This window comes from Culicoides brevitarsis, chromosome 2 (assembly GCF_036172545.1).
Source record: "Culicoides brevitarsis isolate CSIRO-B50_1 chromosome 2, AGI_CSIRO_Cbre_v1, whole genome shotgun sequence".
Lineage (NCBI taxonomy): Eukaryota > Metazoa > Arthropoda > Insecta > Diptera > Ceratopogonidae > Culicoides > Culicoides brevitarsis.
Genome location: NC_087086.1, coordinates 36,257,104 through 36,278,455, shown reverse-complemented (window position 1 = coordinate 36,278,455; position 21,352 = coordinate 36,257,104). Strand labels below are relative to the sequence as shown.

Below are 21,352 nucleotides of genomic sequence, written 5' to 3'. Positions count from 1 at the left end.
ATCGTATCAAATTGCGATGAAATTGACTTACTTTGCGTTTCCGTCGTGTAAGGTGCTGTGTCAAGTGATAGTTCGTAATTTGAATGGTGCGACAGAAATCGAGACGATTGGATTACAAACGACTTACTTGCACTTTGCAAACTGACAAAAAGTTGTAATAATGACCCAAATTTTCGTTCATTCATTAATTTTTAATTCGTAGAAATGAAAAAAAAAATAAATAATTAAAGAAATGTTTTAAAAATTAATTTTTTTGTTGAAAAAATTAATATAAAATAAAAAAATTTTTTTTAGGGAGAAAAATAAGAAATTTCATTATTTTCGAAAATTTAAAAATGATTTTTCAAAATTCGAAAAAGAAAATAATTTCGAAATTAGAAAATATTTTCTAATATTTTCGCAAAATTTTAAAATAATTTCGAATATTTTCGAATTTGAAAAGAATTTCGAATATTTTCGAAAATTTGAAAAGAATTTCGAATATTTTCGAAAATTTGAAAAGAATTTCGAATATTTTCGAAAATTTGAAAAGAATTTCGAACATTTTCGAAAATTTGAAAAGAATTTCGAATATTTTCGAAAATTTGAAAAGAATTTCGAATATTTTCGAAAATTTGAAAAGAATTTCGAATATTTTCGAAAATTTGAAAAGAATTTCGAATATTTTCGAAAAATTTTTTAAGAAGTTCGAAAATTCGTAAAAACAATTTCTAACTCGAAAATTAGATAAAATTATTTAACGTCATATGTAACCGAAAACGTGACTCATAATAAAATTTCAATAAAAATCACATAAAACTCCAATAAAAATTGCAAATTTCTCACGCTTCATGTTCAAAAAAAATTTTTTTTTTGTTCATTTATTTATGGAATAATCGCACAAAAAATCGTCGATATTGCAATATTTAATGCAAATTAACGAGCTACGTTGGAGAGATAAATATTTTATTATTATTTATTCACAAACATCGAACGTCCTTTGTGGATTTTTGTTCGAAATAACTTCAAATAGCTTTAATTTTCCTTTCTAATGCGATTTATTATGTGGGCTCCTGAATGATTTATTGCCTGGCCTCTTTTTCTAACGTCGTCGTCGCGCCTTAACTCGTAAAATTTTTGCGAACGCGAGATCGCAGAAGCTCCAATAAATAATCAATTTAATGCTCACATTTATCACAAAAAGTGTCTGCTGTCGAATGGGAAAAACGTGAAATGCAGCAAAATAAATAAAATTTTATTATTTAGATTTGCACACATTTAATTTATAATTCCGCATTCTTGGGAAAAAGAGAGTAAGACTGGTTTCGCGAGTGTGCAATCGATCACGCATCCAACGTATCGAATGTTTTTACTTTCGATGCGATATTTATAGACAATTCATAAAAATCTGTCATGTTTGTAGAATTTATAATGAGCGGTGCGCGGCAGATCGTTTGCCGGGTGGTGGTTACTCCGGCGTCTTTTTCGATGATTTGTCATTGCATGTCATCGTGTTGTTGGCTTTAATTATGTTTTTCAAATAAAGACGCATTTATGGGTATTTTTTTTTTGTAATGGAAGAGACATGACACGAGTAACGATGCGCTGTGATTCAAGCATTTACCGGTAAAACGTGATTTTTGTCATTTTATTATTTTTTCATCGTGAATGATCGTTTGTCTTTATTGTGTTTTGTCATAAAAATTGAAGTTGGTTATGAAATTTGAGGAAATTTGTTGAATAATAATGGAGATGGTGTGCGATAAGAAGACATGAATTGACTTAAAACGTAAAAGGAATAATTTGTCTTGAGATTATCTTTTAAGATAAGAAAAGTCAATAAACGAAGGTCGTTGCAGCTGGAAGTTATTTACTTCCGATGACAGATGATGAATTTTAGCGAAAAATTGTAAAAAAATTTTTTTTTTTTTGAAGTCCTTGAGAATTAATTTTATTCTGAGCTGAGATCTAAAAATTTAGATTTGAATTTTTTAAAATTTAATTATTTTTTTTTTATTTAATTAATTTAATATTTTTTTATTTAATTAATTTAAATTTTTTTTTATTTAATTAATTAAATTATTTAAAAATAACATTTTGATTTAAAAAAAATTTTTTTTCAAAAGATATTGAATTCAAAAATTATTCAAATAATTAATTAATAAAGACTCAAAAATTGATCAAAATATAAAATCTTCAATTCAAATATTTTCAAAAATATTCTGAAAAAAGTCTAAAAATTAACATTAACAGATTTAATTAAAATTTTTACTCAAAAAATTAAAAAAAAATATTTTAATTAAAAATATAAAAAAAATAAAAAATATTTTTTTTTAAATTTTATTAAAAAAATATATTTCAAAAAATATTTAAGAGTTATTTTTTATTTAATTTCTTTTTTTTTCTATTTTTTATTTTATTTTATTTTATTTTATTTTTTTTTGAATATTCATAAGATTTATTTTAATTTTTTTTTTTTAATTTTAATATTTTTAAAAAATGTTTTTGAAGAAAAAAATTATTAAAATTAATAAAAAAAATTTTTTTTTTATCTTTTTGAATTCTTTAAAATTTAAAAAGCAAATTTTAATCTCTTAAATATCTTAAATTTTATTTTAAATTTAATTTTATAAATTTTCTTGTTCTTTCAATTCCATCAAATCCCGCAAAATCCATCAATTTCACTCAATTTCTTACACAAACACTTGAAATTCTCACCTAATTGCGTCGACATAACAAAGAAAATCCCCATAAATTCACTTTTTTTTCGCAGTTTAGTCTCTATTTGTTTACTTTTCATCTCATCTCTTGCGTCTGTCTACCAAAAACTGCAAATAAATTTACAATTTTAACAAATCTTCAAATGCTTCGCGAGTTATTTATGACGCGGCGTAACAAATTTCAACTTCATTTTCGTTCGAAGTTACGCATTTTACTTACGTTTCATTGCATTTCGCCGCAAAAAACGTAAAAAAAATATTTGTCTGTCTCTAATTTGCCTCATCACACTCTTACATATGAACACACAGCGGAGCGGTAATTAAAGCATGTGATTTAAGACAGCAAAATGTGTCCTAATTAACCGTTTCTCGCGTAAACAACCGGTGAAATCTGCATCTTCTCAAATTTTTCTTGAGATTTTTATTTTTGCTGCAGTTGAAGAATTTTTTTTTTAAATGAAAGTCAATTTGCATCTCATAAAAAAAATGAAGGTTGATAAAAAAACGAGTTTTGTAAAAATTGACATAATCGACATAGAAAAAGTACGTGAGACCTTTTTTTCTCTACTTTTCTAATGAATGCAATTTAAACTCGTTTTGCGTTCGAGATAGAAGCCATACCTCCATTGTTTGTGTTAGATCTTGATACGAGGCAGTAGATCACGAGATATGTGTCAGTAGTGAATGCAAAAACGCAGAAAGCACAAAATCGAGGCTAAACTAGTTTCGACTTGAACCTGTTCATTTCTCGGCACATCTTGAGAAATTCTTTAAAATATGAAAAAAAAAATTATGCGGGTTCCTTTAAAAAAAATTCAAACAAAGAAAAGATAAGAAAACAAACAAAAAGCCACCTGATGTGCATATCTAAATGTTTACACTTCCTTTTGTCCGTTCCAAGTGCTTAAGTGAGTTCTTTTGTTGGCGTTGTGTGTGACAAATAATAAAAGAAAAGAAAGAATGGCGATAATCTTTGACTCGGGTTCAAGTCGTGTTCGGTTGGTGAGTTGAATGGCGTTAAAATATTGTCGCACTGCATGTTTATTGTTTCCGATCGTTGTTGGGTTGGTGCATTGTTTTGTCCAAAAATGGTCAAAAAATAAGATTTTTTTTATTTAGGATGGGAGTCACGTTCATCTGACAAGCCAGAGACATGTTGACTATTAAAAAGTAATAAAATTATAGTGACGCATTGAAATCTTAATTTTTATAAAAAAAAATAATTTTTTAAATAAAATATTTCCTTTGATTTTTTTTAACAAAAAATAAATAAATAAAAAATTATTTAATTATTATTTTTTTAAATATGTTAATTTATAAAATTATTTATTAATTATTTTTCTGATTTTTTTATTTTTAATTTATATAAGTTTTTAATTTTAAAGTTTTTAAATAATTAGTATAATTTATTTATTAAAAAAAAATTGAGAGATTTTTGCCATTTTTATAATTAAAAAAATTTTAATTAATTTCTAAAGTATACCTATAGAAATTATTAATTTATTAGATTATTTTTATTAAAATAATAATAATAATTGAAATATTAAATTAAAAAAAAATTTTTTAAATTAATTAATTTTAATAAAACAAAAATTTAAACTATTTTATTTTATTTAAAATTAATTAAAATTTAATTTAATTAATTCATTATTTTTTAATAATTTAAAATATTTTTTTTTTAATTCGTGATAAAAAAAAAATCAAATAAATAATTGCATCCGCCTCACAAGTCATCCAAAAAATCCTCCTTCATGGTCAACTTAAACTTCATTTCAAGCAACAAAGTTAAGGAAACTACAAATAAATAAGTCTCATTTAAAATAATTTCAAACATCGAAACAATCAAAACTTGATTAGAGACCCGAAATTTTTATTTTGTCAGGAATTTCATTTGTTTCCGCAACAATTGAAGCCAATTGTTGTAACAACTGTTTCACGCGATATTTTTTTGATTGTAATACTTTTCTATTCATTTCATGCGATAGTTCAGAAAAAATGCCTAAATCTGTGTTTGGTACCGTTTTTGCATACCATTCCGATGTTTATTTTGCTATTTTACAATCAACGGCGTATTCTGGTATTGTTCGCATTCCTTTGAATTGTTCAACAATGTTGAGGAATGTTAACAAAAAAATTGTTTGTTGTTACTTTTGGGTCAGTTACGTCGTTTTTTGTGCGTTTTTCGTATTTCATCATAAAATTTGAACCTTTTTACGTCAAAATTTCTCATGAACTGACTTGCCTCGCAAGTAATTTGTCTGATTACCATATGTCAGTCCTGCGTAAGTAAATTTAATTACGACAAACACCCGCATGAATTACCTCCCACACACGAAAAAAAATCTCCTCGTCGCCAATTAATGATGAAAAAAAAATCACGCGGAAAGAATAGAAAATTTTATTGCGCGAACTTCAAAGAACGGCAAAAAAATTCTTCTATCAATCATTTCAAATGAGGCAATCAAGGGGAATTAGAAAAACTTCAAAGAATTTTCTGTTAATAATATTTTATGTTACAGTTTTCTGCAACTTTTGATTCATTAAACCGGCAATTTTTTTTTTGCTTCATTCAAAACAATGCAAGAGTTATTTTGCTATCATTTACGGTACGATTTTTTTTGCATTGAATTGCAAGTAATAAGGTAAGTTGAAGTAATACCAGACAGACAGAGTAATAATCATCACCGCTACTCATTGTTTGTTTATCGTTGTTTGAGTTTTTTTTATTGAGTTTACATCAAATTGCGTCATTCTTGGAGCATTTCTTGAGGAATTTCAAGAGAAAAACTGATCTAATGACTTTGTTGTGAAACGGGAAAAAGTCGTTTAAAGGCTATATTAATTTTTTATATCTATAAAAAAATTAATGGAAATGATCAGGAATTAATTGAGAATTGATATTTTATTTCATAAAAAACTATAAAATTAATTAAAAAAATATTTTTTAATTTAAAAAAAAATAATTGAAATTTTTGAAGAAAAATATTTAATAAAAATATATTTTTTTTAAATTAAAAAAATTTTTTAAAATTAATTTTATAATTTTTTTTAAGTTTAATTTAATTTTTTAAAATTATTGATATTTTTTTATTAATTATTTTTGATAAAGAAAAATTTTTTCAAGACAAGGGTCAAATATCGAAAAATATCTTTAAATTATTTTTAAAAAAATATTATTTTAATTATTAATTTTAATTTAATTAAAATAATATTTAAAAAACAAAATTTTAACAAATTAATTTTTTTAATAATTTTTCTAAAAGATTTAAAATTTTTAATAATTTAATTATTTTAATTAATTTTAATATTTTTTAAAAAGTGAAAAAATGAAACACTTTTAAAAATTTTAACAACCTAAAATTTTAATACTTTAACTAATAATAGAGTAAAGTTCAAGGGCTGTCCGTAACGCGGAACTTCCACACGCACCTTTTGTCTTAAAAAAAATTTTTTTTTTCAAAAAATACTCATGAAAGGTTAAAATCGTGAATCATCTCAACTTCTCAAGAAAGATCGCCCAACCAAATCTCGTCCAATAACCTCAACTACTTTGCATTACATCACCTTTCAAACCTCATAAAATAAAATAAAAAGTTAATTACAACTTTTAATCTTTTTTTTTCCTCTTCTCCACAATGATCATGAAGAATGATTATGTCACAAAAAAAAATTTCTTTGGCCCTTTTTGGCGTTTTTCGTCTCTCATGCGTGTCATCCATGCCAACTAAGCCACACATTCACCGAGATTCGCAGCGACTTTTTCTACATTCTTCGCATTTTCAATTAATTTGCTCAACGAAATGCATCGACCAAGAACGGAATAAAAGAGACTGCAGTGCGCAATTAGAAGCCACTTTGCCATCCAATTACACTGCAGAACATTTCCGAACGACGTGCTCATTATTTGTGATGTAATTGATTTGTTTGGTTCTGTTTCGTCATCCGACTGCCGCCGATCAAGTCGATAAAAAAATTGCAGAATTGATGGAAAATTTCATTGTCACGGTTCTTTGACAGAATTTTATTTTTTTTTCTTATGTAATAAAATTGAATGCGAATTCAGGAAGTAGTTGTACGCGCTTCAGTTGAAAATACGAGAGAGAGACACGAGAGAATGTCTTGTTACGTTATTCGAGTATTATTTATATGAGAAGATATAATTTTAATTAATTTATTGTTCTTGTGAGAAGGTCTTTCACCTTCGTCAACGTCGTTCGCAGCAATATTCTTCACACGAAATGTTCTTTTTGATGTGATTTTGTAGCAAAAAATACGGTTAAACAATGAAGAATGGTAATGGAATAGTAATGGTGTCTCATAAAACGTAACATAACATGACTTTTTAACTTTTTGAAAAAAATAACGAAAAATGTATCGTTACGTGAGACTTCCTAATGATGGATGAAGGGAGGTGCAGGTCAAGACAGATTTTAATTTTAAATTTTTTTAATAAATTTAAATTTAAAAAAATTAGATTTTTTTTCACAAAAATTTTTTTTTCCTAATTTATATTTTTTGATTATTTTTTATATTTAATTTATTAAAAAATATTTATAAAATATTATTTAAATTTCTAAGATTTTTATTTTTTAATTTTTTTAATTTAAAAAAAATCTTTTTTAATATTTTAAAATTTTTACATAATTTTATAAAATTCGAAAATTTTTTTTCTTTAATTCAACAAAATAAGTTTTAAAAATTGTTTTAAATTCAAATAATAAAAAAAATAAATTTATTTAACATTTTTTTAATAATTTTTTTAAAAAAAATATAAAAATTGCGAAATTTAAAAAATTCAACATTAATTTAATAAAAAAAATTATAAAATTTAATTTTAAAAAAAAAAAATTATTTTAAATAATTTAAAATAATTTTAAGTAATTTAAAAATTAATTTCATTTAAATTTTTAATGTTACTTAAAAAAATATTATAAAATTATGAAAAAATTTTTTTTCACATTTAAATTCAAATTTTCTTGAATTTTGTTAATAAAATTAAAAAAAAAAATTTTAATATATTTTTCAAAAAAATTTTAAAAAAATCAAAATTCTTAAAAAATGAAATTAATGCCATTTTTTTTTATTTCAACATTAATTTTATTTAAATTTAAAAAAAAATAAAAAAAAAAATAATTTTTAAATTAATTTTCATATTTAATTTGGAAAATTTTATTAAATTTTAATTTTTTTATAATTTAATTTTTTTTTTCCGGATTTTGTCAAAAATAAAAAAAATAAAAATTAATTTAATTAAATTTTTTTTTTTAATTTTTAAAACTTAAAAAAAATTAAATAAAATTTAATATAAAAAATTTATATAAAATAAATATTAAAAATTAATTAAAATTTAAAATTTTATTTAAAAAAAATAACTTTTTTTTTCTAAAAAAATTATTAAATTATTTTTCTGATACCTATTTGATCTGAATTTTCCTAAATTTTAAGAAAAAAAATTAAAAAATAAAATAAAAAATAATTTTTAATTAAAATAGTACCACGAATTGAACATCTCTTCAATTCAATTCCCTCACATCACAAGAATTATTGCGTTTTTTTTTTGTTTTTCATTCAGGTAAAGAGTTGAAGAATTGAATATTAAGCCACTTATTAAAATGTATTCAAAACAAAGTCAATTATTTTCTTGCCAAGTAACACGACATACATTCGTAATTTTTTAATTCAATTCTTCAGGTCCCAACTGATGAGAACTTTTTTTCCATTACTCACGTAAAGAAATAACGCGATACTAATTTATTACATTACATTTTATAATGAATGACGCCGACTTTGATGATGTGAGTTTTTTCTTATTCAAATTTAGACGCGAGATACATAATTTATTCAATCGCTAATTAATGGCAGCGAGAGAAAATAATTGAAGTTAGAAGAAATTTCGCAAGTTCTGAAGAGTAAACTTATGTGGGAAGGGATCACATGTGCTGTTAAATGAGCATTTTTCACACGATCGAGGAGTTGTTGAACGTGAAATAGGCTTGAGAAGCCTTCCACACCTCAAAATAAATATTTATTGCCGCAAGCCCTTCTCTTCAGTCGTTTGCAAACAAGTGCCTCGCTCTAATTTTTCAACATTAGCTAACACGACTTGTCGAACAAAAAATCAATAAAAACACTTTTGAGTCGACGAGAAAACATTTGCAAAACAAGATGCTTGATATATTTATCCGCTTTTGCAATCGCTTTTTATTTTTTTTTTCTTTGCAACAATTATCACCTGCTACATTTCAGCCGTTGGCGAGTTGCTCAATAAATCACAATTTCTAGCTGCGTTCTTGAATAAAAAAAAGATAAAATTCATGTTGAACATTGATTTAATGATGCAGAAAAATTTTTTTATGTGATTTTTACTTGTTCTGCCCATAATTGGAAGGCAAACATCGCGAACAAATAAACCTGTCATATCCTTCTTTGTCCGACGAAAGAAATATTTTAATTCAACATGACGAGAATGAAATGAGAATGGAACAAAAATGAAGGTGACATGATTACCTTGATTGCATCAACGCCATAACGAGACATTTTTAATGATGTTCTAACATATTTTTATTTATTTTTAGCATTTATTTGTTTAACAAGTGAATTTGGAATGGAAAATACGTTAAAAAAGATCGTTGAAGTGATCATTGACATTTTATTAGAAAATGGCGGGAAAAAAAGGCGCGAAAATTATTTTAAATTTAAAAGATCAATGATTTATTTATTTTTAATTTCAAAATTTTATTATTTAAAAAATTTAAAAAAAAAATATTAAAAAAATATTTTTAAAAAAATAAAAAAATAAAAAAATAAATAAAAATACTCAAGAATAAAATATTTTGTTATGTTAAAAAATAAAAAAAAATAAATAAATTTTAAAAAAAAATGAGAATTAATATTTTAATTTTTTTAATATTTTTTTTATATTTAATATTTATTTTATTTTATTTTAATATTTTTTTTAAACAATAATAATTTTTAAATTAAAAAAAATAAATCGTTGATGTTTTAAATTTAAAATAAATTTCGCGCCTTTTTTCCTGTCATTTTCTAATAAAATATCAAAATAAAATTTATATAAAAAAAAATATTAAAAAATTAAATAATATTAAAAAATTATTTTTTTAAATGATAAAATAAATAAAATTTAAAAAAAAAATTTTTTTTACTAATTTATTTTTTATTAATAAAAATACAAAAAAAAATTATCTTTTCATTTTTTTTTTAATTTTTTGATAATTAAAAAAAAATATTAATAATAAATAAATAAAAAAAAATAATTTTCGATCAAAAATTATTATTCGAAAATAATTATTTGACAAATTACAACCAAAAATTCGTAAATGTCAATTCAAAAAATGACCGTTAAAAATTAAAATCTTAAAAAAAATTTTTTTCTACATTTTTTAATTAAAAATAAATAACTTTGAACTTTACAATCCAATTTACCATCAACTTGTTCAATAAAAAATAATAACATTGGACGTCTGCCATTTATTTTTACATTATTTTAAATTTTTTCATTAACTTCTTATATTTATTATTTGAACAAAAAAAAGCTATAAAACGTAACCTACCACACCTCAATTTAACTCAATTCCAACTTTTATTCTATCCATCACGATTTATTTTAAATGAAAATATTTATTCATATCTTTTATACTTTTCAATATAAATCACAAAAATCGTGCACCTGAAACAAAACTTTTCAATAGCAAAAAAATCTTCATTCATGTGTGGCATTAGAGACAAAATAAAAAATATTATTTTTAAAGTCAAAAGTCACAAACAAACATTGTTATTATTTTTTTGCGGAAGCCCAAAAATTGTTAGTTTGTTATAAAATGTCTTAAATTTGAATGATTTGACCATTAAAAAAATGTTTTTTAGCAATTTTATTGTGTTTGAAAGTTTTGTCTGTCTTATTTGAGTGAATAAAGATATCATTTTTCGCATGTCTGTGATCATCAGGGTGACAAGAAAAAATTGTAAAAAATAGAAATTATCTTCAATTTTGTGATTGTCATACATGTCTGATTTCCTTATCTTCGGATGTGAAGTGCGTTAACGAGACAAAAAAAGACAAAACAAAACGAGAGAAATTATATGTAATTTTTTGCGCGTATCATTTTGTTACAAAAAACAAACAAAGAAGTAGCAATTAAGTGATCAACGATGAGTTTTCACTTCTTGTGCGTTTTTTTTTTTTTGTTATATCACAAAAAATTTTTTTTTAAATTTTCTTTAGAAATTAATAAAAAAAAAGTTGTCACTTTTTTACCTTTTAAACCTCTTCCCATCCCTAAAAAATTTTTTTTCTGTGAAATTGTGCAAAAAAAAAGAAACAAGTCACGTCAACACAATGCAAAAGTGCAGATTTCCACGAATTATTCATGATCCCATCACCCATAAATTTTTCTTCAGTTTTTTTTTTAAAACAATTTCTATGCTAATAACTTGTTGATGTTGGAGCATCACAAACAGTTGGTAATAAAGAACATGCATGTGAATTAAAGTAAATTAATTTTTTATTGTTTTGCAGCCAGCCATTTCTTTAAAACAACCTACGTGTATGTTTTTGATGCATAAAATGAGTGTTAAAGTGAATTGTATTTTTTTTTCGTTTGTTTGTCTTGAAAAAGTGATGTGATGATTATCATCATTTTTTTTTCTTTTTTATTGTTTTTTATTTTAATAAATTTTATATTATAAGAAAAAGTAGAAGAAATTATGGAGGTAATGATATCATTTTCCGTATTTTCACACCATTGTTTATATTTATTTATCTTTTCTTGATATAGATAATTATATGGGCTGCGATGTAATTTCTTGTGAGAATTTGTTGATGAAAAATTGATATTGTTCATTGGAGCTCGACTCAGACGGATTGGATGCGTCATGATGGGTTTATAAATATTTAATGAGGTCTGGAGATTTTTTTAATTTTTTCGTGAAAGGTTTGTTAGTAAAGGAATGATGCGGCAAAAAATTATTTTGCTAATTTTTTCTTAGATGAAAGTTTGATTTAAGAGTATTTTTTGAAAATTAATTAGAAGAAAACTAATTATAAAAAAATAGAAAATAATAAAATTAAATTAAAAAAAAATTTTTTAAAATTTAATAAACAATTTTAAATTTTAATTTAAGATATTTAATAAATACAATTTAATTATTTTGAAATTTTATTTATTTTAAAAAAATTAATGAAACAAAAAAATATTTTTAAAAAAATTAATAAATAATTTTAAATTAAATTTTAGATGTTTAATAAAACTTAATTAATTATTTAGATTGAAATTTTATTTAAAAAAAATTAAAAAAAAAATTATTAAATATTTTTAATTTTTTTAAAATTTTTGATAAATATTTAAAAAACTAAAAAATTGAAATAAAATTTTAAACATATAAAAATTTTGTATCGCAATAACTCAAGTTTTGTTATAGAAATCATTCTAAAGTTTCATTTTCAATTATGTAGATTAGTTATCTGAAGGTTTATGAACTAATAAAATTAAGAAAAATATTCAAAATCCTGTGAAAAATTGCAAATTTAGTATGTAATGTACATTGCATAATTTTTAAAATTTGAGAATCGCTCTTTGCTAATTCAAATTTTCAAATTAAATATTTGATTTTTCGCGAAGATTTTTATTTACAAGAAATAAAATTGAATTTATTCACTTAAAACATTAAATAATAAATTATTTTAAATTATCAGAAATACTGACGTAATTTTTCTTTCCTGCTTATGGATTGAACTACATAAACAACTTTACTCTATATTTTAAATTTTCGCATGTTTTTCACTTTAATAAAAAAAAAACATTTTTCCTTCAAATAAAAACTTGTTGATATCATAAATTGTTGAACATTTCATTCAATTCCAATAAAAATGCGAAAAATTCAACAATTTCCGGAAATTCATAACAAAACAAAAAAAAACTCTCAAATAAAACTCGAAAAATTATTATTATTTTATCATCATCCACACAATTGTTGTTTATTCACGTATTCAACCATCATCCAAAAACAGAACACAAAAAAAACATGAAGAGTGCATATTTTACTCATTTCACGTACGCAAAGTGCTGTGCAGCGATGCATAGCTAAAAAATTGCAATATCAATTCATGCAGCGCTCCAACCAACCAACCGCACATGTATTAATTCAATTTTATTTCAATCCGAACTACATTTAAAATTAAAACGTTACATTGACGTGAATTACATAATTTTTAGAGTTTTAATATTTTAATAATAATCAACGACGACGCATGTGGCTCCCAAATAACACGAATAAAGGTCTGTCACACATATTCGCTCACCCATCATTAATTAAAGGGAACAGTGAATGGAAAAGTGTCGTGTGTGTAATTTTAATACTCTTCATAATTTTCGCCGTACGTAACAAAAAAAATTAGAAATGAAGAAGAAGAAGCAGATATGGTAAAAAGTTTGCTCGCATAATGTTTAAAATTACATTTTAATGCCAAGCATGATAATCATTGACTGCGAATAGATTAATGCGAGCTTAGACATGGATATATTGTTGTTGTGCAATTCATGCCCTGATTATTGCAAATCGTTAACGCGCAGGCAGGCAATTGGTGTCGCCGCAGCGGATTTAAGTAGACAATGTTTGTTTTTCACATGAAAAGTATTTTTTTTTTTTAAGATTTTGGATATTTTTGTTGGATTTCATGGCTTTTGGTTTCCAATCAAACGGAAAATTTTAGACGGAAATGTTCTAAGAAATATTTCGAGGTTTTTATTTTTGGTAATTTGTCAATTAATTAACCAAAAATTTGATTTTTAAAAATTATTTTATAAGTTGTCAAATTTAAAGTTTTAAATTTTTTAGTTAAATTTAAATTTTTGTAATTAAATACAATTTTTTTAATAAAAAAATAAATTATTAAAATTTTAATTTTAATTATTAAATTATTTTAAAAAAATAAATAAAAGTTTTTAATTTTAATTTAAATAAAAATAATTTTTTTTTGGTTTAATTAAAATTAAAAAAGTATTTATTAATTAATTAAAAATTTAAAAATATTAAATTATTTTTTTAAAAAATTTTATTTTTTAAATAATTAATTTAATTAATTATTTTAATTTGTTTAAAAAAATATAAATTTTATTTTAAAACAATATTAAAAATAAAAAAATTAAATTAAATTAAATGAATAATTTTCTTAAATAGTTTTTAATTATTATCTTATTATAAAATAAATAAAAAATTGAATTAACGAAGAGCAATTTTCAAATTTCAAAGATGTCATTTCAATTTAATTTTGGAATATTATTTATTAATAAAATTATAAATAATTTATTTAATTAATTAAATAAATATTAAAATTAAAAAAAATATTTTCGAAAGATTATAAAATTATTTATAATATTTTTTTAAAAATTTACTGAAATTGAACATTTACCCTATAATAAACGAAAAAAACTCTTCATAAGCCCCAAATAGACATTTTTCATTCCAAAACGAAAAAAAATCCAATTCCAACTTGTTACACGTCTAAATTGTTGCACTTGATTCACCGTTTCAGTTAATCCAAGCCTCATACCTGCGCTTTTAATTGTATTTATTGAAGGTATTAGATAACAATTTCACTTAATTTTTTTTTCCTCTTTCATTTCCACACATAAACTCAATGCAACAAACTACAAGCAATAAATGTTGAAATACCACGACAGACGCTATTTTAATTAAAACCACATTTTTTCAGTAATTTCTTTGTATCAACAAGCAATTTTACACGCAAACATTTAAAACGCGGATTACCCAAAAAAAAATTCACATATTTTTGATGTAATTACAACCCACAGACCTAGATTTAATTTTAAACATTTTTCAGCTGATCCGCCTTTTTGATTAAATTTTCACTTTCGTTATCAAAAAAAACTCTCTGCAACAAAGTTGTAACTTTCTTTTATTACTTTTTTCAGCTTTTTTATCATGGAGCTCCAATTTCGATGTTAATAACATATATCATCCTCCCATCATCCAGCCACAAGACAAAACACAACATTAAAATGTATTTATATGGGCTTGCCTTGCTCTTGGATGGCTATTAAAGAAACGTGCAGAGTTAAAAAAAATAAACGAATGATTGATATGCGTGACGTTTATTTATACGTCAAGGTCATTTCTCTTTTTTTCATGAAATTTTTTAATTTTTTTTTCTGTCAAAGATTTCAACTTTTACCATTAAAACCGCAGCAAGAAACAAAAAAAAAGTGAATTGAATTTTTTTCGTCATTCGCGTGGCCCTTAAAATAAGCGATAAGACAACAAGACACTTGAAATGGTAATTAACGTAAATTATTACGCACTTAAGAGAAGGAAGAAAAAAAAACGTGAATGAATATAGGTCACATGTGTTTGGAATTTCAGCTTCGACGAAATCGAAATGAATTTATTTTATTTTTGTGTGCATTAAATTCAACAAACCGGTACTTTTGGTAGAGAAAAACAGAGTAATTTACGTTGATTTATGCAATTTTCTTCGTCATTTAGATTTCAATTTGCTCGTGTTCGATAAATCATTTTGCAGGTAGACGTTGCAATTATTAGTCTTGAGTACTTGCCAAGCGTTTAAGAGTAGAAAAAGTGACGAAAAAGTGTTCCCTGAGTAAACAACAAAAAAAAATTGTGATATTGCAAGAAATGAGGAAAGAACATCAAAAGAGACAAATGAATTATGAGGTTCTTGTTATTATTATTAGTTATTATGCTTGTTACATCCTGTTTTGTGATTTTTTTGCATTTATTATGAGAATTTATGTTAAAGTAGAGAAAGAATTAATTTTTTGTGAAGATTATTTGAGCGCATTTGTTAAAAAAATTATATTTTTTACCAAAAAATTGTATCAAAAATTTTTTTAATTAATTTTTAATAAAGAATTCAGCAAAAAATAAAATTTTTATTTTTTTTAAATAAATTATTTTTTTTTTTAATTTTTAAATAATTTAATATTTTGTAAATAAAATAAAAATTTTATTTAATTTTTAAATTATTTTTTTAATTTTAATAAATTATTTATTAAATTTTTATTTTTTTTTATATAAATTTTTAAAATATAATTTTTGGTTGATTTTTTAACACTCGAAATTTAATTTGTATCAAAAATTTAATTAAAATATTTTTTAAGCCAATTATCGTAAATTTTTTTTAATAAAATTTTCAATATAAATTAAGTTTCAAGCGTGAAAAATCAACCAAAAATTATATTTTGAAAATTTTTTTAAATTTAAATTAAAATTTTATTAATATTTAATTTATTTATATTTTTTTTAATTTTTTTTATTAAATTATTTTTAATAAATTTAATTTTTTTTAAAATTAACTCAAATAAATTAATCTTTATTTTAAATTAAATTAATTTTTTAAATAAATTTTTACCATTTGAAACAAAAAATGAACTAATTTTAGCTCAAAAAATTTTTTTCAACTTGCATCAAAAAAATTAAAATGCACAAAAAATGTTCCAAATCCCCATCAAATGCAATATAAAAACTATCGTCACCTATTTATTTATTTAAAATAACAGACACCCAAAAGACTAAAACCATTAATCTCATATATTTATTACAAAAAAAAAATCTCGCACAAAAAATGCAAAGAGGAAAAGGTATCATTACAGTTGTCAATCATACCGCAATCGGTACATTGACCGACCAACTTGCATATTGAGGTGACAACATTTAACTAAAAATAATCTCGTCATAATCTTGTCTCTTGGATTTTTTGATGGATTGTAACAAAAGTCGTTAAGAGTCGTTAACTTATTAGCATGAATTTCTATTTTTGGGGAAGTGTCTTGTCTATCGAGCGACGCGATCAACCAAAGTCCAGTAACGGTCATTTGTCATCAAAACTTACAAAGAAGGTATACGAAATTTTTTATCTTTCTACGCGACATGAATATTAACGAATCACAGACTGAGACTGGATAGAATTAGCATTTTAATCTCATCGTCTGCTTTTTTTATTTATTTATTAATGAAATGACGATTTGAAACATCATAAAAAATGTATAAAAAAGAAGCGAAAGTGCATTTTCAAATAGAAACACGAAATTAAGATAAACATTTCATTTTCATTAAAAATCCAAGCACAGACTGATCGAAGATGATCGACCCGTGAGTTATTTGTACTTGACAACACCTCATTATTTATTTTGTACCGTGCAATGTCAATTCCAATTCTTACAAGTTTTTTTTTCTTTTAATTAATTTAATTTAGAAAATTGTGTCTGCGCTTAGTAATTCATGTCACATGTGCGCCGCTAATAAGCGATCAAACAGACATAATGGAGAAATGGAAAGAAATGAGATGAAAAAAAAAACTGTGATATGGCCCTGATTTTAAATGGATGCGACAACAGAGTTATTTATGGAATTTGAGCACATGTCTTTGCCATTAAAGAGATTTGCAAAAGAGTTTGATGTACTTGAAATCTTGAATGGGTTTAATTAAATGGCGAATGTTTTGCTTTGGAGTGTAAATTGAGTTAAATATTTTTTTCTTTAATGTTTTGAGGATTCTGAACTTTTGTGAAGAATTTTAGTTTCGCAAGTCAAAATATTTTCAAGACATGGTGCGAAGTTAAGTTGATACAATTATAGATCGTTGATAAAATATACTTATGCGGAGCGAAAAGATAACACGTTCGTTTTGTTCAAGATATCAAACCAAAGAGAGTGAGAAGTGACATTCAAGACATAATTACGACTTTGTCTTATCTGCGAAGTAACAGGAGCCATGAGTTAGTTGATTTTTTGATATTTTATGGAATCCTTTTCTCTAAATTGTACGTTCTATTGAAGCTTTAGGTTTCTTTAGACTTTAGGTTTCTTTAGACTTTAGGTTTCTTTAGGCTTTAGGTTTCTTTAGGCTTTAGGTTTCTTTAGGCTTTAGGACTCATGAAAGATCTTTGAATGTCTCGGATTCTCATCAATCCAAAATTTTTGTTAAGGAACTGTATTCATATTGTTTTCTTTGCCTTTTGCTACTCTGACTGTTGACTTGTTTCGGTTTGCGAAATTTTTTTTCTTCATATCCATGATTATTGTTCCATTTCATTGATCTTCAGCTAGATTAGCATCTCAACATTGAAAGAGCTTTTTCGGATATTGTTCTATTCATTCATTCTGTCCTGCTATTTATTTTAGATTTTGTGAAGAAAAATCAGAAAAAAATATTATTAGACAAGTTCAGATATAATTTAAGAGCTATAAGATAATTTACCTCATTAAAAGACTTATGTAAGTTGCGAGACATCAATTTTTCACACTTCACCAAATATATAATTAAAACCACGTAGAATATTAAGTTGTTTTGTAAATAACAACAAACGCATGTTTTGGCAAATTCCAACATGATAACTACACGCATTTTCGTGCTTTTTTTCCGCACAATATTTGTCAACATTCGCCTGAAAATGCAAAAACTTGTTTCGAAATAAACAAACATTAACCACGTGACCTTCTTAAACGCTTTAAGAAAGTTTTTTTTTTATTTTTTTTAGACACATTCGCCTGAAAGTAAGTCAAATGTCATGCGATGCACCATCATTTGGGAGAAATCGTCTAATTTTATCTCAAATTCTTCTATGGAACGTGTTGGAATGTGAGCCAATTTTTTTCTTACATTTTTTTTCTTTTGTGAATGAATCATTTTGAAGTATAAGCGAAAGAACTTCCATTATTTTTTCACGCCTTTTACTGAAATAATTTATTTATAATAACAACAATGGCATGAAACACCTCTCTTTCTCTCTGTATCTGTCTCTCGATCGTGTGCTGCTAGACTTTGATACGAAACTCAGAATAACGGTTAGAAACTGTGTTCTATTGTTATTTAATTTGATATAAAACAAAAAACTGAAATTGCGTTGACAGAAATGGGATTGTAACAAATAACAAAAAAAAATGAATTGGGCTGCAAAGTGATTTAGTAGGCCAATTTTCGATGTTTTCAGGTGTCTATCAAAATTTGGTAAACAAACAAATGACGAGAAAGTGTTGACAGAGATTTTTTCGGGAGACAACTCGAAAGATATTGAAAAATTTCGAAGATCAAAAATTGTTGCATTAGTGATGAGAAGAACTGAACTGTAAAAATAAAATGAATCAAAAAATAGGGCTTGTCTTCACGCGAGTAACATTAGGAGAGAACTTTTTTTTTCAAATTTATGCATTGATGGTTATTCATTATTGTTATTATTATGTTATTTCCAGTTTTGAAGAGTCTGAGTGATTTTTTATGCATTTTTTGACTTTGGTACGACTTTAGCGATAAATTGAATGTGACACTGTTGAAAAAAATACGTTTTGCATGACGTGACAAAGCACAAAAATTGTTAAAATTTAATTTTTAAATGATGCTGGAGTTCAGTGATCAGTTTAAAAACTTATGATTCATCCAGAAAAATTACGTTTTTGGGATGAATAATTTTTTTCAAACAAAATTTTCGAGTTTTTTAAGAAATTAAAGTTATTTTGACAGATGACAGCTGTCAAATTTTTTTTTAAATTCGGCTTTAGAGTATTTTTATGTTTAATTTTAGTTTTTTTTTAAATAAAAATCTTCAATTTAAAATTTTCTTAAACCAAATTTTTAATTAAAAAAAGTTAAAATAATGTAAAATCTTTGAACTTTAATTTTTTTTGACAGCTGTCAAAATTTTTATTCAAATTTAATTTTTAGAAGATTTTTATGTTTAATTTTAGTTTTTTTTCAATAAAAATTCTAATTAAATACTTTAAATTTTCATAAATCAAAATTTTAATTAAAAAAAAGTTAAAAATTATGTAAAATTTTTTAACTGTCAAATTATGACAGCTGTCAAAATTTTAATAAATATTTTAATATAGGAGCATTTTGCGAATTTTGTAAAAATTTTGTTTTGAATAACAAAATTTCTTATTAAAAATTCATCAAAATAGATTTTTTTTAAAAATAATCCAAAATGATTTATAAACGTCAAAATTCAAATAAAATTTGACAGATGTCAAAATTTTTATAAAAAATCAATTTTTTGCTAATTCAATTGTTCAAAATGAAGATTTTAGAAAAAAAAAGATGTCAATTTTTTCAGTAACTTTAACACTTTTTTCAAGAAATTAAGTAAAAAAATTCTCAAAAAAATTAAAAATTATCAAAAATTAATTTCACGCCAAATTTTCGTTAAAAGATCCGCTTCCGATTTGACACACGACTCTCTCCAGGAGTTCACCAAAAGTTCACTTTCTTTCTTTCCAGCTTAATAAACACACAAAAAATCGACAACCTTTCAAAAAAAAATCGAGTTCCGATAGTAAATAAAAATTTTGCTCGACAAAACGTCGAAGCTACGAAAGAAAGAAATTTGCCGCTAATAATATAATAATAATAATAGCTAAGTAGTGAATGTTTTTGAATATAAATTTCGTATAAAAAAAAATAAACTGTCACTATGAGCCACCGAATGTTGTAACGCAACAAAACAAATAATAATAAAAAAAATCTCTTCACAAAGCGAAAAAAAAATTATCATAACACATCATATTGTTCGACGTTGTTGATGTGTGTCTGCCGCGCTTGCAGTTACCAACGTAAAAGGGGGAATACTGATGAAGCACTTCCGGTATCTCTTCATTTTTGTCTCTCTTTCTCTTTAAGGTCGGAATTGTTCACAGCAAGGAATTATCAAAGGATTTAAAGGCGCGGCGGCACACAATCGCAGGAAGAACAAGAAAAAATCCAGACAAAGGCGTGTTTCTAACCAATTTCAATAGATAAGGTTACTCGTCATTTTGTGCATTATTTCCGCAGATGAGTTGCATAAACAAAAAGTAATTTAACGTTTACATTGAAAAAAATTTTTTTGATTAAAATTGCAACTCTATTACCGCTCAAAAATTGATCATTATTTTAAATTGGTCTCCTTTCGAAAAAATAACGCAGAAAACTATCGGAAAAATATGAAACGTGAAGGAATTCGCGCGACCACAAATCACCAAAGAAAACGTCAATGCAAGTAATTTAATCCAATTTTGCTAATATTCAATTTCGCACAAAAATATAATTATTGATGCATGGTAGCGAAAAGTATCAAGGACGTTGCAATGAGAATGCAACAAAATACTGACTTTAATCTAATAAGCGGTATAATTGACTGTTCGGAGCACGTTGCTCATTTTTTATGTAACTATTGGATTTCGCTTTCAACAAGTTTTTGCAAAAAAAATTAAAATGAGACTTACCTTTCTTAGACGAAGTATTTCCATGTCGCTGTTGTTTGTGGGACTATTTTGTAAGTAAAATAGGTCTTGTTGGGTTGGTTGAATTGGTGTTGGTGGGGTCATCTGAAAGACAAAAAAAAAAGATAATGGTCAAAAAATGAATGAATTTTAACCCAAAAAATCAATAAAAGTACCCTTAGAATAGAAAAATCCCGGGTGTTTTAAATTATTTTGAAATGGAAACTTGTTAAAACAAGAAAAAAATGGAAGCAAAAAGTAATAAAGACTAATCAGATTAATTTTTATGGCACCCTTAAGTGCAGATAATTGGTAGGTTTTTGGTCAAACTGCGTAAAATTATGAAGTTGTAAGGGATTTTTTTTTGTTTTTAAATTATTTTAAATTTTTTGTGTGAAAAA

The 21,352-nt window shown here is 24.2% G+C and overlaps 1 protein-coding gene across 1 annotated transcript in view; it reads right to left on the bottom strand.

The window, feature by feature from the left end:
• The window catches only part of LOC134830672 (serine-rich adhesin for platelets), a 39,470-nt gene that overhangs the window by 16,296 nt on the left and 1,822 nt on the right, over nt 1-21,352 (bottom strand). The window contains exon 2 of the mRNA XM_063844226.1: nt 20,955-21,056. Coding sequence (XP_063700296.1) covers nt 20,955-21,056 — 102 coding nt within the window. The remainder of the gene's footprint in view (nt 1-20,954; nt 21,057-21,352) is intronic.